Below are 27,325 nucleotides of genomic sequence, written 5' to 3' on the forward strand. Positions count from 1 at the left end.
GCAGTCGAAGTCGGAGGCTGGACTGTGTTGACTGTTCTGACAGTGCTGCTGGGTGTCTCTCATCCACCTATGTGGCCTTGCTGTCCTGGGAGCTGTGCAAACATGTGGCTCAGGGTCTGACTGCGTGACGTCTGCAGGATGTGCTGATGAGCTGCCTCTCAGTGCATGGAACCTGGGCCACAGTGCTGCTGGTCGTGTGCTGTCGTTAAGGTACTCGGGTGAGATTGCCCTGGGCATTTGGCTCCCGCACTGCAGGATGGGCCGCGTCCACTGAGGAGCGAGGAGCGAGGCTGGCTCTTGGCCTGAGTAAGTGGTGACTGATGGCTGCCCTGTGAAGCAGGAAAGCGGGTCTGGAGAAAAGTGGTCTTGAGGCTGGAGGACACGAGGAGGATCTTGCCAGAACACACCGAACTCTGAGTTCCTGCTGGACGGCCGACGAGGGAGACCTGCCCTGAAGCTGCTGGGGCTTCCCGGTGGCTCTTGGCGAGTAGCGGAGGAGTTCGCACCCGGTGCGCCTGTGCCCCGGTCCTGGGGGCATTGTGGGGAGGGTGTGGCCCTCGGCGCTCCCGGCAGCTGCCACATCCCCGGAGTTGCTTCCCCACATGGCACGAGTCCTGCTCTCACCCTCTCTTCCAGTCTGGGGTGGCGCCTGGGCCACGCATGCCGGGCCAGTGCTGGCCCCGAGCAGCCCAGGGGCTGTGCCGGGGGCTGGCCTTCCTCCTCCTGGTAGCAGGCATTTGTAGATTTCTAGACTGTTAGTTCAAGTATTTTGCCCTTTTTTCCGGTTTTCTTTTGTTTCTTTTTTTAGTTGTGGATGGACACGATGCCTTTATTCTATTTATTTGTTTCTATGTGGTGGTGAGGATGGAACCCAGTGCCTCACACGTGGGAGGCAAGCGCTCCACCAATAAGCCACACCCCAGCCCCTTCCTTTGTTTCTTAATGTTTGCATTTAAAGTGTGAATTTTTCTCAGAGTACCAGGATGTTTTTCAGCCCACACGTTTTGGCCTGGAGCTTTGTGTTCATCTAGTTCTGGCCGTCGCCGTCTTAGAGTTCCCATCACAGTTCTTTCAGTTGCTGAGTTTCTCAGGGGTGTATTTTCTGTTTCCTAACCTGTGCCTGTAGTTATGTCATGGGTTTTGATTTGTGTGATATTGACCTAGTCCCCAGGATAGTGAGCTCCTGCTTGGGCATTTTTTATAAAATTTCAACGTATGTTTGAAAAAAGAAAGGGCGTCATCTGCTTGTTGGTAAAGCATTCTGCTTGGCTATCATCTGAGGTCTAACAGAACAACCTTGCTGGTACTGTTTTTAAGTCTCCTGCAATCATACTGTTAGTCTTTGACACACAGGTGTCTAATACGGATAAACTGAAATCTGCCTTTGCATTCATGTTTTTGTCAACTTTTCTAGCTTTGCTTTAGGCGTTTTGGTACCAGGTTGTTAGCTGCATAAAGTTTGTTATTATCAATCCTCCTGGGAATTTTGTTTTGTGATATTATTTTGTTTTCATCTCCTTTCCTACTTAAGTTTCTGAACCTACGTCAATTTTATTTTCTCTTAGATACCAACTTTATATTGGTTTGCATTTTTGTGACCTCATTTTTTCATCTGTTCTCTTTCACCCTTTCCAGCTGACTTCTAAATCTAGTGTAATGATCTTTTATGGTCTTTTCACTAGAGAGTTTATCATATCCACAATTTTTTAGCTGCTGATATATTTATACTATTTCTACAAATGAACATATCTGTTGTCTTTGTACTTTGATTCTTCAATTTCCTCATCTAATTCTACAAGCTCAGTTTAATTTTTTATAAAAATTATAGCTCTATTTTGTTTTACGTGTTATCCTTTATATTTTATTTTTTTCTAACGACATCACCATGGGGATGTTACACAATTAATATACAGATGGTTTTGTTTGCACTGAATCTCTTTCTGTTTAATGTCAATGTAAAGTCTTTTTTCAAAATGTTGAATCTTTTCTGAATTTCAGTGCTAGATACATTGAATACTTTTTTTTTTGGACATTTTTTCCCCTAGAGATAAATGTTTTGATTTTGGCTATTTGATATCTAATTGCAATATTAACTTGGGGGATAAGAAAATGTTTAATAAAAATGTGGAGAAAGAGACTCCTCAAGGTTTAGGAGACAGTGGTGACAGAGTGACCATATGTGCTAGATTCTGGGTGAGAGCTCCCTTCTCCCCATTGCATGTGCCTCGAGAATCCCAAAGCTATGAACTGCTACTTCTATAAATTTAAGCCATCTCACTTCTTTGATCTTCTTTCTAAGCAGCAAGTGCACTCTGTAGGCTGCATTTTTCAGTGCATTATTTGTTATAAAAACATTTTTCCCATTTAACAAATATTTATTTGTCTGCCTTGCATGGGAAACCACTAAGAATATGAAATCAATAGTGTTCATTGGAAGATTTATAAACTAAAGCTCAGGTTCAACCTCAATAGCTCAAAAGCTTTCAGAGGGAAGCTGGATTCAGGGGGCCTTGAAGTCCCATCCCTCCACTTCACTTGCTGTGTGCCCACCGCGGGAAGCACAGAGGCCCGTGGTGCAGAGCAGCACAGCCAACCCGAGAGCACTGCGTCCCCAGCTTCTGCTGCTGCCAGGACTGAACCAAAGCAGAGACCCAGGGCCCAGAGCAGCTGTGTGAGGCCGAGGTCTTCAGGTTGGAGTCTGGAGGGCTGGCGGTCCAGAGAAGGGGTACAGGAAGGAGTCTATCTGACTTGAAATATCCCCTCCCCAGAGACCCAGATGCTGGGCCGAGCGGTTACCGGTGACCCGCCTTCCAGGGAGCAGCACCACAGGAAGGGCGAGCTTCCTGTGTGCCTCAGCCGCGAGTTTCAGTGGAAAGTCGGAATCCGTCCTCCCGCCTCACGTGATGCGGTGGACGTCATTGCCATCTCCTCCAGAGGCTGATGTTTCATCATTTCCCAGACACTGTTTTTTTTTCTTGTTTGCATTTACTCCTTCCAGGTTCCCTTGTCTTGATGAAATATATAATTTCAATTTATTCCTTTTTCAGTGAGGTACTAAAAATAAGTGGGATCCTCTTAGTTACTGTGTATCTGGGACTGTTGTCATTTCTACCTCACCTGTGATAGTTCAGCTTGGTGTGAATCCTAGACTGATTTACAGTGCTCACTGTCGTTCTTGCTGTGATCATGAGAACCAGCACGGAAAACACCACACCCTCCTCGGACCCACTGCTGCCTTTGTCTTCTGGATGCTGTTAGACATGCTTTTGAGACTCTCAAAAAATCATCCATAGCTCTTCACTGATTTTTGTATTTTAAAATTGAGTTTCTTTAAGCTGAATTTTGGGTAATGCCTCAATGTTAAGTTCCAGTGAACTACTGTTTCTCTTCAAATATGGTTTTAGTAGGCAGGTGAAACTGTCTTTTTACCCCAGTGTTCAGTTCCATTTCTGATACTCACCTTCATGTACTTTATTGCAATTCAAAAAATGATTTCTTGCTTTTTATGTGGCCTTTGTTCATTTATGTCTTCGAGAACTCTAAGCACTCTTATTTTAAATGATTTTACATGTGATTTTGTTGTTTCAAATTCATTTGGAATCCACTTATGCTCCAGTGTTATTTAGTTAGCTGTCTTCGTGGTGTTCGATGTTGATGTTGTCTTAGTTTTAATTCACAGATTGTTGTGGTTGAGAAGTGTCCTCAGCATCTCCTCCTCTCTCCGCGACTCTCCTTGGGTTCTGATGTGCAGTGGGCTCCTTGCAGGCGTCTGGAAGCTTGTCGTAGGGCCCGGGTGGCACTCCCACCAGCTAGTGTCAGGAGATACTTCCAGATGTCGGTCCGCAGGCTTTGGGAAGGCTGAGCTTTTTTCTAGGCCTGCCTTTGCCTCTCCCAACACGGGCCTCTTGGTCTGGGAGCCCAGCTTGCAGGGGAGCCCAGCGTGGCCAGGCTGCAGAACCTGGGCAGGAGCCTGAAGGCCGCAGGCTCAGGTTTGTGTTCTGCTCCTCTCTGTCGTGGAGCACTTCCATGATCCTGGCTACGTCCACCCTCGGCCCCTTGTCTCTCCATACGTTTTATGTGTGTGATTTCTACATGTCTGGAATCAGAGTCTGGATGGAAGCTTGGGCTGATCCTGACTAGAAGTCTCATTTAGATCCTGGGCAGTGTAACTAAAAGGGATTGGAACTTGGGAGTCCTGCAGTTCAGACAGGTGGACCAGCTTGCAGGTGGTCTGAGCGACCCACCCTGGGCCCACCCTAGAGGAGGCCTGGGTGGTGGCTGCAGCCATGGCATGCCAGCTGTGCCTGGCAGGTAACAGGTGTGTCGTCCTTGGAAGTGGCCATTCTCCCTCTGCTTGGTGCTTCTCGGCCAGGGTTGTAGTGGACCTGGTCTTTTTTTGGGAATCCCTGCTTTCCCACACTCTCTTTGGAGCTTTGAGTAACTAATAATGCTTCAGTAATTTTTTGCTAATTTTCAAAGAAACTTTCTGTGTCTCCTAACAGTGAGCAGCCTTTCTACTTGATAAACTACTTACAGGATCATCCTACTCCTCTGTTTTTGGTGACCAGTGGTAGGAAAGTCTTTCAAACACAATAGGCCATTTGGAAGTTTGGGCTGTTCTCTGGATGGACCCAGCAAGGGGAATTTTCGGGTGTTTCAGCACCGTGAACGTGCTCCATGGTTCTTTAGAGGCGCAGGATGCCTCAGTGAGACTACGTATCCCTGTGGTTATTTGAAGCGCACTGCTTTCATCTCCATCCACTCGATTGGAGCCTTGGGGTGCAGGGAACCCTACTGGCCACCTGGATCTCGCCCCACAGAAGAATGTGGGTGGTTCCATTCTGTGTTGATGGGGTGGCGTTGGGAGAGAGATTCTGCCAGCAAACTTGCTTCTGTCTGCAGCTAGGCCACGGGCCTGGGGAAGTGCCCAGCCCCACAACCCCACTGAGAAGGGACTTTGGCAGGTTCCTTCCCAGGCAGAAGTAGGGGTGTTTGGCATCGGCCTCCCAGAAAGCCCAAGGCTCAGAGACCGTGCTCCTCTCTGAGCCCCACCCACACTGCCCCACACCCTGAGCAGCGAGGCGTCCACGCTGTGCTCTCCTGGGCCATGGTGAGGCTCCCAAAGCTCTCAGAGGCAGGCTGGGAGGTCGCTTGTCACCTCTGCCAGTGACAGCAGCCAAGCCTTGGTCAACTTCAGTGGCAACTGACTGCCTGTGACTGCATAGTTAGAATGACAGCGTAGGCAGCTCAAGGTCAGGAAGGACGTGTGCAGGGAGGTCCAAGATCAGGAGGGACGTGTGCAAAGAGGTCCAGGGTCAGGTAGACGTGGTGCAGGGAGGTCCAGGGTCGGGAAGGACGTGTGCAGGGAGGTTCATGGTTAGGAAGGACATGGTGCAGGGCAGCTCAAGGTCAGGAAGGATGTGTGCAAAGAGGTCCAGGGTCGGGAAGGACGTGTGCAGGGAGGTCGAGGGTCGGGAAGGACGTGTGTAAAGAGGTCCAGGGTCAGGGAGATGTGGTGCAGGGAGGTCCAGGGTCGGGAAGGACGTGTGCAGGGAGGTCCAGGGTCAGGTAGACGTGGTGCAGGGAGGTCCAGGGTCAGGTAGACGTGGTGCATGGAGGTCCAGGGTCAGGAAGGATGTGTGCAAAGAGGTCCAGGGTCAGGTAGACGTGGTGCAGGGAGGTCCAGGGTCGGGAAGGACGTGTGCAGGGAGGTCCATGGTTAGGAAGGACATAGTGTGGGGCAGTTCAAGGTCAGGAAGGATGTGTACAGGGAGGTCCAGGGTCAGGAAGTATGTGTGCAGGGAGGTCGAGGGTCAGGAAGGATGTGTGCAGGGAGGTCGAGGGTCAGGAAGGATGTGTGCAGGGAGGTCCAGGGTCAGGAAGGATGTGTGCAGGGAGGTCCAGGGTCAGGAAGGATGTGTGCAGGGAGGTCCAGGGTCAGGAAGGATGTGTACAGGGAGGTCCAGGGTCAGGAAGGATGTGTACAGGGAGGTCCAGGGTCAGGAAGGATGTGTGCATGGAGGTCCAGGGTCAGGAAGGATGTGTGCAGGGAGGTCCAGGGTCAGGTAGACGTGGTGCAGGGAGGTCCAGGGTAGGGAAGGACGTGGAGACCGGGTTCTGTGCTTGCCAAGACCCCTGGGCTTCGCCTTCGTGCTGGGATCTGTGCAGCAGTGTGCCTGTCTCCTGATGGTCTGGGTGGAGGGCAGGGAGTGGTCTTGCAGGTGATCACTCCTGGTGCTGGCCCTCCCGAACAGGCTTCTTGCCGCCCCAGTGAGTGCTCCACACCTGGCAGAATCCCCCCACCCTGGATGTAGTGTGGAAGACTGCTGCCCGCACCCACGTGTGAGTGCATCCCAGAGCATCCCCAAATGTGGGTCCGAGGGGATGGAACCAGGTGGAGATGTTCATCCTGGACTGGAGGTGCTTGAGAAATAACGAATTTATGGAATGAATCCTGTGGAGAGGCTGCACGTCGGCACTGTCTGAGGAGATCTCGGGATGACGGGTGCCAGGCCCATCTGGGGAACTCTGAGCTAATCGATCAGGAGTGGGATCTGATCAGCAGCCAGCTGTGCTTCCTGAAGCCTGAGAAATCAGGACATGAGCCTGAAGTGGGCGTGTGGCAGTCCCACATCAGGATGCCTTGAGAGAGCAGGCGGTCCCTGCAAGACAGAGCATGGCCCCTCGGCCCGTCTGTGCCTTGTGTGGGATATGGAGTCTGGTCGTGGACTGTCTGATCCAGCACTGCCTAATCTAAAAGAGAAGTCTAGTTTTAGTGTCTGAAACTTTTTAAAGATCTTTATTTTGCAAGTAAGTTACACAGGCATTTGTTGAAAGTCAGATTTAAGCACAGATCAAATCTGTAGCCAGGATGAACTTTCCTGACTTACCTTGGAAACTTTTATGATTTTTGATCACTACGTTCGGTGGAACGTACTCATGGTGTACAGTGTGACATTTCAAATCAGGGTAACAAACTACTCTTAGTCTTTTAATCCAAACTAATCTTTGAGGTGGCTGCCTCTGTCCCGATGCCTGTGTGAGAGGCAGAGTGTCCGTTGTGGGGAGGACTTGCAGCCCGGGTGCACACTGTGGAAGCCGCTCGGCGCCCTGCAGCGGGTCAGCAGGGCTCCAGGTGCTGGTCCCACTCTGAAGGTCGGGTCTCCTGGCAGGAGGAGGGGCCTTCTCCTGCCTTGCAGGTGAGATGCTGCGGCAGGCGAGGTCTTGCCGAGGCACCTTTCCTGACGCCTCCAGCCACTGCCACGGTCAGAAGTGGAAGCCATTCCTCCTCCGCTTCTGGGTGACTGCATTCTGAAGATCCTGAGGGACCTATGGGGTGTGTCCTCCTCCGCTTCTGGGTGACTGCATTCTGAAGATCCTGAGGGACCTATGGGGTGTGTCCTCCTCCGCTTCTGGGTGACTGCATTCTGAAGATCCTGAGGGACCTATGGGGTGTGTCCTCCTCCGCTGCTGGGTGACTGCATTCTGAAGATCCTGAGGTACCTATGGGGTGTGTTCCTTCAAGACGCAGGCCCCTCCTCACAGCACGTCAGCGCACACGCCCTGCCCCACGGGCACCCATGTCTTGCGCTCTTGTGCGCAGATTCCAGTGACCTGAGGGGCAACAATCTGCTCTTTGGTTAGCAGGAGCTGTGGAAGCGATTTCTCTAACCACCAGGACCATCTCCCATCTTCTGCCTTATGTCTCCATGTGGCAGCACTAGTATCTTCTAAGAATCAGATTGACAGGGGATCTTAGAGCTGATATTGTATGCAGCAAGGTGACTTTGTGTACCACTCAGTTACAGTGACATAGTAGCAAAGAAAGACTAACCTAAAAGGGGGAAATACTATACAACAGCACTGGAGACTGGTAAAATGCTAGGAAGATACTGTAGAAATCTGTAGGGATTCATCTCTAACTCTGCCCTGCACAGGGTGGAGGGTCTGTGTCCATGGTGAGTGACCCTCTGTATCACTCCATCTCTAACCCTGCCCTGTGCAGGGAGGAGGGTCTGTGTCCATGGTGAGTGGCCCTCTGTATCACTCCATCACTGACCCTGACCTGTGCAGGGTGGAGGGTCTGTGTCCATGGTGAGTGGCCCTCTGTATCACTCCATCACTGACCCTGCCCTGTGCAGGGTGGAGGGTCTGTGTCCATGGTGAGTGGCCCTCTGTATCACTCCATCTCTACCTCTGCCCTGTGCAGGGAGGAGGGTCTGTGTCCATGGTGAGTGGCCCTCTGTATCACTCCATCACTGACCCTGCCCTGCACAGGGAGGAGGGTCTGTGTCCATGGTGAGTGGCCCTCTGTATCACTCCATCACTGACCCTGCCCTGTGCAGGGTGGAGGGTCTGTGTCCATGGTGAGTGGCCCTCTGTATCACTCCATCTCTACCTCTGCCCTGTGCAGGGAGGAGGGTCTGTGTCCATGGTGAGTGGCCCTCTGTATCACTCCATCACTGACCCTGCCCTGTGCAGGGAGGAGGGTCTGTGTCCATGGTGAGTGGCCCTCTGTATCACTCCATCTCTAACCCTGCCCTGTGCAGGGAGGAGGGTCTGTGTCCATGGTGAGTGACCCTCTGTATCACTCCATCTCTAACCCTGCCCTGTGCAGGGAGGAGGGTCTGTGTCCATGGTGAGTGGCCCTCTGTATCACTCCATCTCTACCTCTGCCCTGTGCAGGGAGGAGGGTCTGTGTCCATGGTGAGTGGCCCTCTGTATCACTCCATCACTGACCCTGACCTGTGCAGGGTGGAGGGTCTGTGTCCATGGTGAGTGGCCCTCTGTATCACTCCATCACTGACCCTGCCCTGCACAGGGTGGAGGGTCTGTGTCCATGGTGAGTGGCCCTCTGTATCACTCCATCACTGACCCTGCCCTGTGCAGGGAGGAGGGTCTGTGTCCATGGTGAGTGGCCCTCTGTATCACTCCATCTCTAACCCTGCCCTGTGCAGGGAGGAGGGTCTGTGTCCATGGTGAGTTGCCCTCTGTATCACTCCATCACTGACCCTGCCCTGTGCAGGGTGTAGGGTCTGTGTCCATGGTGAGTGGCCCTCTGTATCACTCCATCACTAACCCTGCCCTGTGCAGGGAGGAGGGTCTGTGTCCATGAAGTCACCTGTTTTTTCCAGTATCAATCCCACCTCCATCATCATTCAACAAACCTCTTCTGGATTTATGTGTGTGTGTGAGTAAGAAAAGTTTTTATAAAGATAAGTTATCTCTGTTATATGTTTTTGTATGCAATTTGCCAGAAATCTGTTAAGTAATTTTGCATGTCTGTTCATCAGGGATATTGGTCTCAAGTTTTCTTTCTTGATGTGTCCTTGTCTGGTGTTGGTATCAGAGTGATACTAACTTTATAGAATGAGTTTGGAATGGTTCCCTTCTTTTCTATTTCCATACTTTGAGGAGTATTGGTATTACTTCTTTAAAGTTCTTGTAGAATTTGGCTGAGACTTTTCTTGGTTGGTAGGCTTTTGATGGCTTCTTCTATTTTGGTGCTTGAAATTGATATGTTTAAATTTGTTTGTCCTCCTGATTCAGTTTGGTAGGATCATATGTCTCCAAAAATTTGTCAAATCTTCGATACTTTCTCTTTTGTTGGAGTGTAGATTTTCAAAGTAGGTCTAATTATGTTATGTATTTCAATGGTGTCTGTTGTGATCTTTCCTTTTTCATCATGAATTCTAGTCATTGGGTTTTCTCTCTCCTCTTTGTTAGTGTGGCTAAGGGTTTATCAATTTTGTTTACTTTTTCAAAGAACTAACTTTTTGTTTTGTCAATTTTTTGAATTTTTCTCATTTCAATTCATTGATTTCATATTTCATTTTAATTATTTCCTGTCTTCAACTACTTTTGCTATTGATCTGTTCTTCTATTTCTTGGGCTTTAAGATGTAATGTTAGGTCATTTATTTGTTGACTTTTTATATTTTTAATGTATGAGCTCATGCAATGAACTTTCCTCTTAGTACTGCTTTCAGAGTAAGTGGGGTTTATCCCAGGAATGCAAGGTTGGTTCAACATCTGGAAATGGATAAATGTAACTCATCACATCAATAGACTTAAAGTTAAGAATCATACAATTATTTCAATAGATGCTGAGAAAGCATTTGATAAAATACAGCATCCCTTCATGCTTGAAATACTAGAAAAAATAGGGATAATAGGAACCTATCTCAACCTTATGAAGGCTATCTATGCTAAGCCCAGGGACAACATCATTCTAAAGGAAGAAAAACTAAAAGCATTCCCTCTAAAAACTGGAACAATACAGGGTTGCCCTCTTTCACCACTTCTATTCAACATTGTCCTTGAAACAGAGCAATTAGATTGACTAAAGGAATTAAAGGGATACCACTAGGAAAAAAACTCAAACTATTACTATTACTATTTGCCGATGACATGATGCTATATTTAGTGGAGCCCCTCAGCACTGGTGGCCTCTCCTGCCTGTCTGGAGCCTCCCCACCTGGTGCAGTTTCTGAAGGAGGCCTGCTGGCCCTGAAGGATCGCCTTGTGCCCTGCTGCAAGCTTACTATAAATTTAAGTGTGTATTCATTTTTGTCTTTCCTGGAACTTGTTTTCTTCCTAAACAACGACTTGATTTTTTCTTACTTCTGTGTAGTTGTAGTTACTGTCTGTCAAATATTTCCTTTTCTCTATTCTCACTGTTCTTCCCTTCTCACTTCATCAGGCGACTGTGGACTCAGTCTGTGGTCTAAATTCCTTTCCCATTTTCATCTCTCAGCTCCAGAGCCCTGCTCTGAATGCCTTCTTCATATCTGATTTCCAGTTTGCTGATCATCTCTTCAGCCATTTCCAGTCAGCTCTTGCTCCACGGACTGAATGTTTATGTTCAATGTCTTTAATTTTCATTTCTGGTAGTACTTTTTAAATGAACAGCTTATTCTTTGGCTATGTTCCTAATAATTTAAATCATCTTAAAACTACAGAGTACTATTAGGTACACTGCTCTAAGAGTCTTGGGACTCTGTTTCTGCCTTGTGATGTGCCAACCGACTCTGATTCATGGAGATACACCTAGGGATGGCCACTGGCAGGCTCGCCCTTGGGATGCTGTGTGGCCTTCTGGAGGGGTCTCAGGTTCCTTTTGATAGATACTCCAGGGACACTTGTCACCAAGGCCACCTTTTGTTGCTGTTAGTTACTTGGCTTGGGACATGCGTCCTGCTTATGTAGAAACTGGAACCTCTCCTTAGGCTCAGGGTAGACCTTACGGGGGACTTTCCCTTCTCTGGGTGAGGCAGGAGGCACTGTGTCACAGGCTTGGGTGGCTCCCCTGGCCTGCTGTCTCACTCAGACTGTGCTGTGAGAACCCAGGTCCTCCTTACAAGAGCCGAGCGTTCAGGCAGGCAGACACAGTGGCATGCACACTCGTGGCTCTGGCCCTGCCTCTTGTTGCATTTTTGCCCCTTTTCTTGCGAGCTCAGTCAGATATGTCGATGAGTCCTGTCCTCAAGGTGGCGTGTCCTCTTCAGTGCAAACTGCCCCAGCATGCGGAGTGCCCAGTCAGGGCTTTTGTCTGTGGGGACATCCTGGGTTTATTTTAGGACAGGAATTGAACCTGTCCCTGTTTTCTTTCAGTTTTACTCCTTTTCTGGGAAACTCCACCTTCCCCATGTGACCATAGGAGCACCTGCTGTCTGACCCCACCCTGCCTGCTGCACCAGATTTTGAAATTGAAAATGGGAGGTGCAGAGGCCAGAGCCGAAACCTGGAAGCTGATCTGCCCAGGTCTTCGGCTGCTGTGAGCTGCGTGTCTGCTTGTTTACTCTGGACTTGTGCTTCCCAGAATCAGGAGCACATGGTTTCCAAAGAGGAGGAGGGACAGGAAGACGCATCCGGAAGCAGATGCTGATGAACACTGAGCCCCGCAGTTTCTAGGCCTGACCCTGGCTGGTCCTGGCCAGGCTTCATGTTGTCCTTCAGCTCACAGGACGTTGGAGAGTCCATTCTGCCACACTGATGCCAGAGTCCTCTGTGCTGCCAGAGCCTCGTCACTGGTGGCAGCCACACTCTGTCCCTTGGCTGTGGAGGACCTGCCAGTGTCCCATGCCTGTAGGGACACCCACACACTTGCTGCCCTCCTGCAGCTCCGTGTGCCCAGACAGAGCCCGCCACTGGTTCCCGAGCGCAGCTGCAGCAGCCCCTGGCGGCCCTTCCCCTCAGCCCCCGTGCTTACCTCGGCCACCTGCAGCTTCCTCCCCATGGAGCCACCGATGCAGACACAGGGCAGGGTCCTCGTGCCCTGCTCATCTCCACACGACCATGTGTGGACGGCTGAGGCTCCAGTAGAACCCATTCTGAATCCAGATCCCCCCACGGGACTGTATTGCCTTTTCTTGTTGATTTCCCCCTTTTTAAAGGCTCAGACCTTTGGAAGCAGAGGTGCCATGGTGCTGACCGGCATTTCTCTTGTCCAGGAACCACCCTCAGCCAGTCCTGTCCATCCCAAGATAGTATCAGTCTGAAATTTTGATGATGTTTTGCAGACTGAGTTATTTAGAACAGATACACCTCACTTAAAAAACATCAGAATGCATGTGGTCTAACATTCTCTCAGATACGATCCAGATAAGACAAATTTCAAAGTAAATATGACACATGCTTATGAGTGTAAAATCATTTTTGGCTTGACAAATAAGAGCAATTTCATTTGAACATGAAATCTGATTTCTTTAGCCTTTGAAATAAGCATTGAGTTCTCCCTCCTGAGCAGTGTGCCCTCGGGCCAGGCCCTGCTCTCCTAGGAACTGTGGGTTATTGCTAGGATTGTGCAGTTTGCACACTCTGAAGTCAGTAGGTTTCCTCACGTCTCCCTCTGGAGAGGTGTCAGTGAGTTTCTGGGGCCAGGGGCCTGTGTCCGGTGCCGAAGGGAAGCATAGGTGCCCACTGTGCGCTGTGCCTCGTCTGGGCTCTGCCTCTGCTCCTTGGCCACCACTACACACAGGCCCCCTTGGGCCAGGTCAGGCCAGTCTCCAAGCGTCTTTGGGCCCAGGGGTAGGGGACGGGTTTTGAGTGCTCCCACACTACTCATGACTTTGGCCTCCATGGACAGGGCAGCAGCCCCCTGTTGAGGGCACTGAGGTGTGGAGTGACCGTCTGTGCCTCCAGGCCCAGCTCAGGAAGCCATGAGCAGAGATGAGGTGCCTGGGCCAGGCAGGGGCCTGAGGGCAGGGCTCTGGACATCCTCCCCTCCAGCCAGACTTCTAGAGCAGACCACGCGTGTGCACCACCGTGGGGGGGGGCAGGCCGCTCTTCCTTCCCGCTTGACTCCAGCTGCTTCGCTCACTCCACAGAACTGGGATTTTAAGGGTCGAAGATCACGACTTGGGCTTTTTCTTGCCGGGCGTCTTGTTCCTGTGTCTATCTGGGCTGGTAGAGGTGCTGTGCCTGAGCTCAGACCTCCTGAGGTTGATAGGTCAGACCTTTGATCAGGTGTCAAAGCAGGTTGCTTCGGCATGAGAAGTCGTCTTCTTGCTTGTTCTAACATATTTTTTGTGGAATTTTTAGGGTTTTCTCTTTATAAAATCATATAATCTGTTATTTATTTTCTTTACAGTTTGAATGATATTTTTCTTTCTTTTACAAAATCATGTTTGTAAGTGTTAAATGTAATTATAAAAATTGAAATGTCCATTATATATTTAATATAGTATAGGTAGTAACTAGCAGATGCGGAAAAAGTATTCAATGAAATACATTTCTCATTTGTAATAATAATTTGAAAAATTTTAAATAAGAAACAAAAAGAACTGCCATAATTGAGTAAGGAGTTGTATCAAAGACTAATAGTAATCATCAGTTTGCTGGCAAAACTTTAGAAGCATTTCCCTTGAAGCCAGAAATGAGGTTAGGATGGTCGCCATCCTGTGTTTTTTAACACTATGTTATTGATCCAGTTCATTGAAATGAGACAAGGAAAATAAATGAGAGGAATAAGATTTGGAAAAGTAGAAATAAAGTGTACATATTGGTGAGTGCCATTCAATATTCCAGAAAATCTACAAATAATTAAAATTAATGACAATTCAGCAAAATTTCTGGTGACAGGTTTAAGTTTACAGATAGTATCATTTTTTTTGCAATAAAAACAAAACAAAGAACAAATCAAATCCCTGGTACCATTTTGTAGCCAACTCTTCCTTCAACTTTAGTCCCTGAAAGGTACTGATTTGCTTTCTGTGATTCTGCTTTTTCCAAAAAGTCACAACACAGGGAAACATAGTCTTAGTGCTTTGAGTCTGTTTTGTTCAGTTTCCCTGTTGCACTGGACATTTACCCACAGTGCTGCATGTGCTGGCCAGCATTCTACTGTTGGATGCATCATGACTCGTATCCATTAAAAGACATTGGTTTTCTCCCAGTCTTTTTGTTTCTTTTTTATCTTTTTTATCTGTTCTTTTTACATATACATGCAGTGGAGTGTATTTTGACATATTGTACATGCATGGAGCATAACTTGTTCTAATTAGGATCCCACACTTGTGGTTGTACATGATGTGGAGTTTCACTGGGTGAGTATTCATATACGATGATAGAAAAGTATTGTCCAATCCATTCTACTGTCTTTCCTGTTCCCATCCCTTCTCACTTCCCTTCATTCCCATTTGTCTAATTCAGGGAACTAATAATCGTCCCTCCCCCATGCGTTATTTTATGTTAGCATCCACATATCAGAGAGAAATTCAACCTTTGGTTTTTGGGACTGGTTCATTTCTCTTAGCATGATAGTCTCCAGACCCATCCATTTACCTGCAAATGCCAGAATTTCATTCTTATTTAAGCCTGAGTAATACTCCATTGTGTGTGTGTGTGTGTGTGTGTGTGTGTGTGTGTGTATATATATATATATATATATATATCACATTTTCTTTATCCGTTCATCTGTTGAAGGGCACCTAGGTTGGCTCCGTAGCTCTGCTATTGTAAATGGAACTGTTATAAACATTGATGTGGCTGTGTCACTGTAGTGGTGATTTTAAGTCCTTTGGGTATAATCTGAAGAGTGGAATAACTGAGTCAATTGGTGGTTCTATTTCAAGTTTTGTCCGAAATCTCCACACTGCTTTCCAGAATGAAAGTGCACAAATTTGCACTCCCACCAGCAATGTGTGAGCATACGTTTTCCCCACATCCTCACAACATGTATTGTTACTTGTATTCTTGATGATTGCTGTTCTGGAGTGAGGTGGAATCTCAGTGTAGTTTTAATTTGCATTTCTGTAATTTCTAGAGATGTTGAACATTTTTTCATATATATTTTGGTCATTCATATTTCTTCTTCTGTTCAGTTTCTTTGCCCATTTATTGATTGGGTTATTTGGGGTTTTTTTGGTGTTAAGTTTTTTTGAGTTCTTTATATATCCTGGAGATTAATGCTCTATCTGAGGTACAGGTGGCAACGATTTCTCATTCTGTAGGCTTTCTGTTCTCATTCTTGATTGTTTTCTTTGCTGTGAAGAAGCTTTTAAATTTGATACCATCCCATTTATTGATTCTTGATTTTACTTTTTGTGCTTTAGGAGTCTTGTTGAGGAAGTCAGTTCCTGAGCCAATATGATAAGGAGTTGGGCCTACATTTTCTTCTAGAAGGGGCAGGGTCTCTGGTCCAATGCCTAGGTCCTCAATCCACTTTTTAGTTGTGTTTTGTGCAGGGTGAGAGATAGGGATTAAATTTCATTCTACTACATATAGATTTCCTGTTTTCCTAGTACCATTTGTTGAATAGACTATCTTTTCTTCAATGTATATTTATGGCACTTTTGTCTAGTATGAGATACCTGTATTTATGTAGATTTGTCTCTGTGACTTCTATTCGGTTACATTGGTCTTCATGTCTATTTCAGTGCCAATACCATGCTGTTTTTGTTACTATAGCTCTGTAGTATAATTTAAGATATGGTATTATGATTGATGCCTCCTGCTTCACTTTTCTTGCTGAGGATTCCTTTGGCTATTCTTGGCCTCTTATTTTACCAAATGAATTTCATGACTGCTTTCTCTATGAAGAATGTCATTGGCATTTTAATAAGAATTGCATTAAATATGTATAGCACTGACAATATTAATTTTGACAATATTAATTCTGCCTATCCAAGAACATGGGAGATTTTTCTATCTTCTAAGGTCTTCTTCAATTTCTTTCTTTAGTGTTATATAGTTTTCATTGTAGAGGTCTTTATCCTCATTTGCTAGATTGATCCCAAGTACTTTATATTTTTTGAGGTTATTGTGAATGGAATAGTTCTAATTTCTCTTTCAATTGATTCATCATTTGTGTATAGGAATGCAAGTGATTTATTGGTGTCAATTTTATATTCTGCTACTTTGCTGAATTCATTTATGAGTTCTAGAGGCTTTCTGGGGGAGTTTTTTGGGTCTTCTTAATATAGAATCTTGTCATTGGCAAAGAGGGATAGTTTGAGCTCTTCTTTTCCTATTTACATCCCTTTAATTTCTTTATGTTGTGTAATTGCTCTGGCCAGAGTTTTAAGAACTGTATTGAATAGAAGTGATGAAAGAGGGCATTCCTGTCTTGTTCTAATTTTTAGAGGGAATGCTTTCAGTTTTTCTCCATTTAGAATGAGGTTGGCCTTGGGTTTAATGTATAAGGCTTTTATAATGTTGAGTGGTCTAGTTTTTATAATATTGACGTATGTTCTACTATTCCTTGTTTTCCTATTATTTTGAGCATGAATGGATGCTGCATTTTGTCAAATGCTTTTCCTGCATGTTTAGAAATAATGATGTGATTCTTATCTTCAAGTCTATTGATGTGATGAATTATATTTATTGATTTCTGTATATTGAACCAACCTTGCATCCCTGAAATGAATCCCACTTGATCATGGTGCACTATGTTGTTAATATACTTTTGTATGTGATTTGTCAGAATTTTATTAAGAAATTTTGCATCTATGTTCATCAGGGATATTGGTCTGAAGTTTTCTTTCCTTGATGTGTCTTTGGTTTTGATATCAGGGAGATACTAATTTCATAGAATGAGTGTGGAAGGGTTCCCTCTTTTTCTATTTCATGGAATAAATTGAGGAGTATTGTGTAAATTTTTATTTGAAAGTCTGGTAGAACTTGGCTGAGAATCCATCTGGTCCTAGGCTTTTCTTTGTTGGTAGACTTTTGATGGTATCTTCAATTTCATTGCTTGAAATTGATATGTTTAATTTTTATATGTCCTCCTGATTCAATGTGGGTAGGTAATATGTCTCTAGAAATCTGTTGATGTCTTCATGATTTTCTATTGTATTGAAGTATAGATTTTCAAAAGTGTGATTATTGTCTGTGTTTATATAGTGTCCATGGTGATATTTCCTTTTTCATTATGAATTTTAGTAATTGGAGTTTTTTTTTTCTCTCTTTTTCTTGGTTAACTTCACTAAGGGATAGTCAATATTATTTATTTTTTCAAAGAATCAACTTATTGTTTCATTGATTTTTTTGATTTTTTTTGTTTCAATTTCATTGATTTCATCAGATTTTAATTATTTTCTGTCTTCTGCTTTTGGTGTTGGCTTGTTCTTCTTTTTCTAGGGTTTTGAGATGTAATGTTAGGTCATTTATTTGTTGACTTTCTATTTTTTAATGAATGATCTCGATGCAGTGAACTTTTAGAATTTTCTTCATATTGAGCATGTTTTGTAGTTCAGGCTTTCTAATTGTGAATTTTTTTTAACTTTTGTTTATCATGGAAGATTTTTATTTCATCATCAATTCTGAAACTTAATTTTTCTGGGTATATCTGTATTGACATCCATTTTCTCTCAGAGCTTGTTAAATGTTATTAAGACCTCCTAACTTTTGAGGTTCTAGATTGAGAAATCAGCTGAGATCTGGATTGGTTTCCTTCTAAACCTGACCTGTTGTTTTTCTCTGGCAGCTTTTATCATTCTATCCTTATTCTGTACATTAGGCATTTCCTGGTGTTTCCTGGTGCAGATCTGTTGTAATTTTATATGTTTGGGGTCCCAAAATCCTCCTGTATTTGATTTTCCATTTTATTCTTAGGTTTGGGAAATTTTCAGATATTATTTCAATGAAAAGATTATGCATTCTTGGGGTTTGGATCTCCAAGCCTTCATCTATCCTGATAAATCTTAAGTTTGTTCTTTTCATGTTATCCCATATATCTTAGAATTTCTGTTATGGTCTCTTAATATCTTTTCTCCATGGTTAACTCTCTTGTCTCTTCTTTTCTGCCCTGTGAAGACTGGTGTTGTTAGCACAAAAAGACTGGGAAGGATGCAGACCTCAAGAATCATCTCAGCTGTTTGCTCAGGAACAAAGTTTCACATAGGAACAGGGATACAGGGATGAAATGGTACCAGTGGACCCACTTTCCTGGTGGAAAATGAACCACTGATCAAAGCAAGGGACTGGGTTTATATAGGGTATTTTGAGGAGTGGTCTAGCGTGCATATCAGTTTTCTTGGGCACTCTGGAATTTGAACTTTTTGGGTCAGGGATCTGTGGGCAGTGTCTGTAGAGGATTTACTTTGAAGGAGATTAATGCCTCCTAGAGATGTTTCTTTAGGGGTAAATAAACACCTCCTCCCCCTCTGCATCCGGCACCTGGAGAATATTTCTCTTGGGAGATGGATGCTGTCAGTGCATGGCCTTATTTTCATTCCTTTTCCCAGACCACATTATCTTGGGGATTTTTTCAATTTCCATATCTATTATTCCAGACTCTGAAAGAAAGAAATGAATTCAGGTGATGACATCTCAAACTTCTTGGAGTTGGGAGTGGGTAATCTGGGGGAAGGGGCTTCCTTTCAGAGTTCTGGAAGTGAATATGGGGGCATGCAGAGGGGTATGTGTGAGGGAAGTCCTGAGGTCATCTGAGTGATGCTATCTCTCTTCATGTTGCTCCAGGGGTTCCGGCAGTGAGTGGTGGGAGGAGGGATGTTCTGGGATGTTTCCTGGAAGTTGTGACTGAGCTGATCACTCTATTGAAAAATTGAAAAACTAAAATAAGGAGAAGAAAAACTTTACAGTAGTATGTGAAGGTTAACTAGTTTATTAGGTTAGGTGAAACAATTGTGGTATATAGAATGAAGACTAATTAGTTTACTAATGTTAAGGGTATAGTTCTAGCACGGAAGACTAATATTTTAGTGTTAAGAAAATGATTTCAGCATGTAACTTAATTGAGAGCTCTGCTATTTCTAGTCAAGACCCATATTTAATGTAACATGTGTTTTGTGGGGCATTATATTGTACTTGAATAGGTTCAGACAATAAACCATAGGGATTTGATGCATATGCTGCAAGGAAGAATTCTTTAATCCTGGTGGATGTTTCCAGCCTTATTAGTAAGGGTGGAAGCTCCTCTAGTCTAGTTGTGCTGTTATTGGAATGGGTAGGCTTTGGTTATGGGGTTAAATGTCAGTTTGGGGACTAAGGAAAACTAAGGTACAGAGGCTAGTTTGATTTTGGCAGGCAGGGATAAATATGAGCCTCACAAAGAAAAAACTCAGAAGTTTTGGGGCATCAGGGCTGTGGGGCTGACACAAGTGCACATTTTAAGTTTTATCCAAAATAACCATTGTTTTCTTCTAAATGCCCAGATATGGCTGTGCTTTGGTCATAACTATGTTTTGCTAGGTGTTTAAGATCAAGCTGGTGAAACTGACCTTGTTCCTATCTGCTGTTAAGAGTCAGCTGAGTTATCATGGGGGTTATTTTTAGGGAACTTAAGAGCAGCTTCTCAGCTCTTTTGGTGCCATCTGCTTGCTAGAATGGATTAGAGTCTCCTAAAAGAGGTGGCTTCTCTTGGAAGCATCAGGGATGTCTCCCTTCTCTGGTGACCCTTCTCTTTGCAGCAGGTGCACTGAGCAGCTTTTCATTCTCCAGTGGTCCCATTAATCTCCCTGATTAGGAGGTCATGTGACCCAGAGTTGCAAAACTCCTTAGAGAAGTTCTCTAGTTCCCTGGGTTCAGACTGACTCAGAGGACAAGAGCCAAATATTGGTTTATTTGACTCTTTTATTTTAACTTTGATTTTTTTAAGCCTTGCTGTTAAACATCTAGCAAGTCAGTCTCACCAGGTTTAAAGTAAGAGTACTGGACTTTAACTTCAACATCCATAATCTTACAGTCATTTACCCCTTATATTTAATTGGGTTCTGTATTAGCACTATAAGTTAGCTTTCTATCCTATCTGTCTTGTAGGTGATGGCTTATTATCTCAAATTAGCCTAGGTTGTGTGTTCTTGAAGCAGTATCTCTGTAAAATATTAACAAGCAATAGTTATAGAGATTACAAGGAAAATATAAGATGAAATTAACAAGAGTAAAAACATGTTTGTGTTATAATGATTTTGAATTTTGGGCAGCATCATACATTATATCCCTGTTTCAAATCACAGTAATCTTTACAACAATCATCAATCTTCTGAACACAACTTTAAATGAGCTGAAGTCTGGCCTATTTTGGAGCCATTCTAACATGTAGTGAGTTGGGAGGCAGAGCCTTATCTCAGGTAAGGTGGGGCTCTTATTGAATTTTAGGTAAAGTGTTCTAGTTTTGGAGCTGATCTTTGCCTCTTTCTTAAATGTCATTTTACAAAATTTGCATATATTGTTTCCTGAGTCCAAATGAACTTTAGTTACTATACTATAACATTACATTTAAAGCATGAATCAAAGAAAGGCTGAGAGAACTTTTAACTTTTTCTTTTGTGTGGAAAAGTGGTAAAATGCTTTCATGTTTCATGATACTAACCTTTCAGTAGATTAGATTCTTACTATCTTTTAGAAATACATTTATATTTTATCCCAGCGTAGAAAGTAACATGAGACTTAGTTTCAGTTACAGAACATTAAATGAAATGAATAAATCCCAATTAAATTTGTTATTCTTATAAGTTTAAAATCACCATTCCAGACAACTTTAAACAGCATCTTGGTAAGTTATGAACACATTCAATATATAAAGAAGAGTAATAGTGCCACAATTACATTTATGTTTTTATATTAACCAAGTTTAACTTTTAGAGAATTTAGACTCTGTAGTGTAGTGTAATACTTGAAACAATTATTATTTAGAGTTGTATAAAGCCCTAATGTCTTCAAGACTGGTTACTGTACAGAATAAAATTTAACAGACATAATGCTAAGAGTAAATTAATGTTTGAAGGCATTCTTGTCAATTTAACATATAGATTAAACCTTTGTTTTATATCAGTACATTAGTATTTGACCTTAGGGAAAAAGTTTAAAATAATTTAACTGATGGTTTCACATACATATAACCATTCTTAGTTACACATAAACTGGTTGAAAGTTGCCCTTTACTTACATAGACCCTCATGTTGTTCATTTTATCACTTACAGACTTTCTTACCCAGAAACATTTCCCCTTCTATTAAATATATATTTTATATTTAGAACCTTCAAATTTCTTTAGCTGTTGAGCCCCTTTCTAAATTTATGTTCTGAAAAAACCCTTATGAAATTTCTGAATTTGAATAAATTATTCTGTTTTGATAAGAGGAAATGCTTTATGTTATAGTACTCTAATTAAAAACACAGTTGAAATTTTTGGACCCTTTGTGCATAGAATTATATCACATTGTTTACCAATTTATGAAAATACAGTGTTCAAGTATATCATCCCATGGAATTCAAGAAGTTAGGAGTACTTGATGTTATATTAACCCTTAGAATTTTAACTTTGTAAATTAATTAGATGTCTCTAACAAATATAGTCATGTTAAATCCAATTACATGTTAAATCCAATCTGCTTATTTTGTAAAAACCAAGATATCAGACAAGTGCACTGAACAGTATTTGTCATCTCTTCCTTGTTGAAGAAAAGTCCTAGAAACAATGAATATTAGACATTTTATAATAAACATTGTATTACTTTGACCACCCAGAGAAACTTGTGAGTTAGTAATTTTTTAAAGACATCTTTACCTTTATTTGAAGCTTTTAAATCACATGAGTTAAAGGTATTTGGATGCATATTTTTGAATTTTGATTCATGAGTGCTCATTATCTATATGCCAATTTTGATATCATGTACATGACATGTGGGTGCATGCACATATATAGATAGAAAACATGATATACACATAACACAAAAGCAAAGGGCTTGTAGCTTTTTGTAGATGAATCTCCATTGCAATGTTATAGATGTTTAAAAAACTTCACAGTTGAATAAAATAGGACTGATCAGAAAAACATTAACCTAGGTATGTAGGATCAAAATCATGAGCTCCAAAAATATGGAATTTAAGAAAAAATAAGAGTCCTAGAAAAAAAAATGGCACAGCTGTTGATTATTTAAGTAAAGCAGTATGAGAAAGAGAGAGAGAGGGAGAGAGAGAGAGAGAGAGAGAGATTCTTAAAACTTTTTCTGCATTGCAGCCCAGGAGTTAAAATGGACAGTTTTTACCTTTTGTCTTGGCTTGGTCCCCCATTGGGCAGCTGGTTTTCACAGTTTGCATTCCAATGCACTTTGGTGTGACCTGGGCAGGGAAATTGCTGCCCAGGACTTGTTACACCCCCCACCCCCTGGTTGGTAATTAGGCCAGGTTAGGATGCAGACAATTCCAACACATCATCATGCTCCTTACTGGGACATGCCATTGGCTGCTGGGTCTGTCAGGGTTAAGGGAGGATATTTACCAGTTAGTTGTGCCCTTAAAAGCTCTTCAGAAGGGGAACTTTTGCCTGTTGCTTGGCCTCTCACCACCCCTGTAACCTAGGGTTCCTTGGAGCTATTAGGGGACTTGGGAAGCTGGCTGCACCAAGGAGAGGGGTGTTTTTCCATGGGGACAGTCCACCTTCCAGTGTCCCCAGTGCCCACATTTGGGATACAGCTTGGTGGAGGGCCTTGGATTCCAACAAGTTCTTACCCAATGTCCAGTTTGCCCACATTGGAAGCAGGACGCTTCTTTCCTTCCTTTCTTCCTCCATTTTTAAGTATTTCCCTGACTTTGGAATCAGGATAATGCTGGTCTCATACAATCAGTGAGGAAGTATTTCTTGTTTAGTTTCTTGCACGAGTTTGAGAAGGATTCGGATTAGTTCTTTAAATGTTTGGTAGGATTCAGCAGTGAAGTAATCAGGTCCAGGGATTTTCTTTGTTAAAAGATTTTTGATTACAGATTCAATCTTACTAGTTATAGGTATATTAACATTGTGTTCATTGCTTTTGGTCTTGGTAGGTTTATGTTTCTGAGAAGTTGTCTCCATGTTAATTTTTTTCCCACCATGTAAGTATTTATTGATTGCCTGTAAAATCAGCAAAGTATGTTCAGTAAGTACAAGTGTGCATATATTATATATAATCACACATTTGAGCCACACACAGTTGTTTATGTTACTTTATAATCATGCTAATAATTACCAAACATCTGCATTATTCAGTAAACTATCAGCATTTTATTTCTGTACTATCAGGGTCCTGTCACTCACTTTCACATCTGATTGTAAATAATTTGAATCTTTTTTATTTTTCTTAGCTAACTTAAAGATTTGTCACTTTTGTTGATCTTTTCAAAGAACCAACTTTTGGTCTCATTGATTTTTCCCTATTGTTTTTGTGTTTTCATTTTATTTATCTTTACTTGAATCTTTAAAAATGTCCTTCCCCCTGATGGCCCTGGGTTTTAGTTTGCTCTTACTTTCTTCTTCCTAAGCTGGAGCTTAGTTTGGATAAGTGGAGCTGGTTTGGATCTGGCCTTCAGATGTGCATCTGTAGCTGTGTACCTCCCCTCTGCCCTGCTTCACATGCGGCCTGGGTTGTGCCATGTGGTCTCGCTCTTCTCTCATTTCTTCTTTGATGCATTGGTTGCACAAGAATACCACATTTAATTTCCACAATTCTGTGAACTTTCAAGTTTTACTTTTATTATTGACTTCCTTACTTTATCCTATGAGGTCAGAAAATTTACTTCTTAAGATTTTTATCTTCTTTCTTTTCTTTTCTTTTCTTTCTTTTGTACTGGGAATTGAACCCAGGGCCTCGTGCTTGAGAGGAAAGCACTCTACCAACTGAGCTATATCCCCAACCCCTCTACCTTTTTTCAAAATATTGAAGCCTTATTTGTGGCTGAATATATACTCTATCCTGGAAAATGTCCTGTGTGCAGCTGAGAAGAATGTGCTTGCAGCTCGTGTTTGGTAGAGTGCTCTGCACATGCCTTTTGGATCCAGCCAGTTACTCTGTCAAGTAACTTCCCTTCCCACTCCCCAGTATCTCTTTGGTTATCCCATTCATCATTGAGAGGATGGTATCAAAATCTCCAACACTTATTTCAATACTATGTCTTCTTTTAATCTGTCAGTTTCTCCTTGATATATTTTGATAGTCTATTAGGTATGTAAATGTTTATAGTTCATATATCTTCTTGCTTCATTGAAATTTTTAAACATACAATGTACTTTTTTGTTTGTAGTAAGCTTTTGATTTAAAGTCTATTTCTTCTGATATGATATACTTGCTCTCTTTTGATTATTATTTGCGTGGAATATCTACTTTTAATTCTTTCAGTTTCAACTTACATGTGTCTTTGGATCTAAAATGCATTTCTTGTAGACAGCATGTAGTGGGATCATGTGCGTTTTTAATCCATTTTGCCAATCTCTGAGTTCTTTGGAGAATTTAATACACTTACATTTAAAGTAATCATAGATAAGGAAGGCCCTATTTCTGTTTGGTTACGATGTGTCTTAGTGTGGATCGCTCTGTTCCTGTTACCTGGAGTTCTTTGAGCTTCTGGGATGTTTACATTCATGTCTTTCATCAAGTTTGGGGGGTTTTCAGCTTTTATTTAAATATTCTGTCTGCTTCTTTTTCTCTCTTCTCCTTCTGAGACTCTTTCCTTTATATCCCTCAGACTTGACTTCTCTTGCCTTATCTTCAGGTTTGCTGACTTTCTTTTGCTCCTCAAATCTGTCTTTGTCTCCTTAAAGATCTTTTTATTTTGGTTATTATGGTTCCTCAGCTTTAGGGTTTCTACTTGGATTCATGTTTGTGCTCTATCTTTGTTGCTATTTCAATTTCATTAATACATCATTTAAAAACATTATCCACATTTTCCTTTAATTCTTTAAACATCTTTAAAGTAGTTGTGTTCAAGGTGTAATGTTGTAAATCCATCATTGGGTCTTTTTCAGGAGCAGTTTCTGTTTATTTTTTTCCTTATAATGGGCTATATTTTCCTACTTCTTTGTATGCACTATGGTTTTTTTTGAAAACTGGACTTTTTAATGTACTAATATGTTAACTCTGGAAATCAAGTTCTCCCCTGCCGGAGGGTTTGATCTTTGCTGCTGTTTTGTCTGCTTTGCCGTTGTGACCTGCCTCTGTGCCCAGAAGGACCCTAAGATGCGAGCCTGTAGTCTTCCCAGGTCCTTTCTGAGTCTTTCTTCAGTGGACGTAGGCCGATTCTAATTTCTCCGATTATGTAGTTGCTTTTCAGTGTCGTACTCTTCAGCATGTAGCTTCCAAAGGGGACGAATAAAAAAATGAGCTGATTCAAAAGCACCTGCTCTGACTCTCTTGGAGGCTCCCATTCCCAGAGGGAGGGCTCACGTGATGTGGGGGCCCAACAGCGGTCGCTGCCTCTGCCATCTGAAACAGGACGGGGTGCCTTCACCTGCCAGCTCTGTGCAGGTTGCTCCTGAAACGTGTGACGTGGGGCTGGGGTAGGGAAGGCTAGTTTCTACCCTGCCAGGCCAGAAGTTGACAAAAATCGACTGGAGTTTGCAGCCCAAGCCTCCCCTGGAAGTTGCCTGCTTCAGCAGACTGCATCAGATGGTTCTTTCAGAGTGGTCCAGGTGGGAGCCTGGGTGCCGTGCCTCCTGCCCTCCGTCTTCCCTCTCCTGTGGTTTGCTCTTTGCCTCTTGTCATTGGTTGACATTCAGTTATTACAAAGTGCATGTTACGACTCCCATTTAACACAGAGGGTTAGCTCCAGCAGGCCTCAGCCACATGAGGCAGCCTGCAATATTGCTGGACTGGTCAAGGCAGGGGTGGCACCTGTGCACTTGTATACTTACTGTTTTAGCAGGTTGTGGGCTCTCTCTTCTTACAGGGCACCCATTAATGAAGGGGAACTTGTGTTCCTTCACAGCTCGCCACAGCCACCGTGGATGGGAAACTGCAGCTCTTCATGGCTGAGTGACTGGTGCTGGGCGGTGCCTGGACCTGCGACCAGAGCGGGAAGCCAGCACACATCCCTGTGGGCCGGGGCAGGGAGGTTTCTGTTGTTAGATTTCCCCTCACACAGGCCTTCTGCCCTGGGGGCTGCACTCAGTTTGGTGAGTCTCCTTGCTCCTTGGGCCCTCACCAGAAAATGGAAATAGCACCCATTACTTCTGCACAGAGCCGGTAAAGTTAAAGCAGAACACTCTTCAATAAAGGGTTGCCTGGCACTTGTTTCATGACTGGACTTTGGAGGGTCTTTGGAGGGGGGAGAGGGCTATCCGTCTCTGTCTGTCTCTGTCTATATCTATATGTCTGTGTCTATGTGTCTATGTCTGTGTCTATGTCTATGTCTGTGTCTGTGTGTCTATATCTGTGTCTATATGTCTGTGTCTATGTCTGTGTCTATATCTATATGTCTGTGTCTGTGTCTATGTCTGTGTCTATATCTATATGTCTGTGTCTATGTGTCTATATGTCTGTGTCTATGTCTATGTCTGTGTCTGTGTGTCTATATCTGTGTCTATATGTCTGTGTCTATGTCTGTATCTATATCTATATGTCTGTGTCTATGTCTGTGTCTATGTGTCTATGTCTGTGTCTATATCTATATGTCTGTGTCTATATCTATATGTCTGTGTCTATGTCTATGTCTGTGTCTATGTGTCTATGTCTGTGTCTATATCTATATGTCTGTGTCTGTGTCTATGTCTGTGTCTATATCTATATGTCTGTGTCTATGTCTATGTCTGTGTCTATGTGTCTATATCTGTGTCTATATGTCTGTGTCTATGTCTGTGTCTATGTGTCTATGTCTGTGTCTATATCTATATGTCTGTGTCTATATCTATATGTCTGTGTCTATGTCTGTGTCTATGTGTCTATGTCTGTGTCTATATCTATATGTCTGTGTCTGTGTCTATGTCTGTGTCTATATCTATATGTCTGTGTCTATGTCTATGTGTCTATGTCTGTGTCTATATCTATATGTCTGTGTCTGTGTCTATGTCTGTGTCTATATGTGTATGTCTGTGTCTACATCTATATGTCTGTGTCTATGTCTATGTCTGTGTCTTTGTGTCTATATTTGTGTCTATATGTCTGTGTCTATGTCTG

At 43.3% G+C, this 27,325-nt stretch overlaps 1 protein-coding gene across 11 annotated transcripts in view; it reads left to right on the forward strand.

Moving 5' to 3' along the window:
- Wdr27 (WD repeat domain 27) overlaps positions 1 to 26,433 on the forward strand; it is a 170,497-nt gene extending 144,064 nt beyond the window's left edge. For 4 of the 11 annotated variants that reach the window (XM_047557521.1, XM_047557519.1, XM_047557522.1 and 1 more), the window contains one exon: positions 26,100 to 26,433. In XM_047557521.1, the coding sequence (XP_047413477.1) occupies positions 26,100 to 26,370 (271 nt within the window). In that variant the 3' untranslated portion in view covers positions 26,371 to 26,433. The remainder of the gene's footprint in view (positions 1 to 26,099) is intronic. The other 7 variants (XR_007109389.1, XR_007109391.1, XM_047557520.1 and 4 more) reach the window with 5 other exon arrangements.
- The last annotated feature ends 892 nt before the right edge of the window (positions 26,434 to 27,325 follow it).

Source organism: Sciurus carolinensis, chromosome 7 (assembly GCF_902686445.1).
Source record: "Sciurus carolinensis chromosome 7, mSciCar1.2, whole genome shotgun sequence".
NCBI lineage: Eukaryota > Metazoa > Chordata > Mammalia > Rodentia > Sciuridae > Sciurus > Sciurus carolinensis.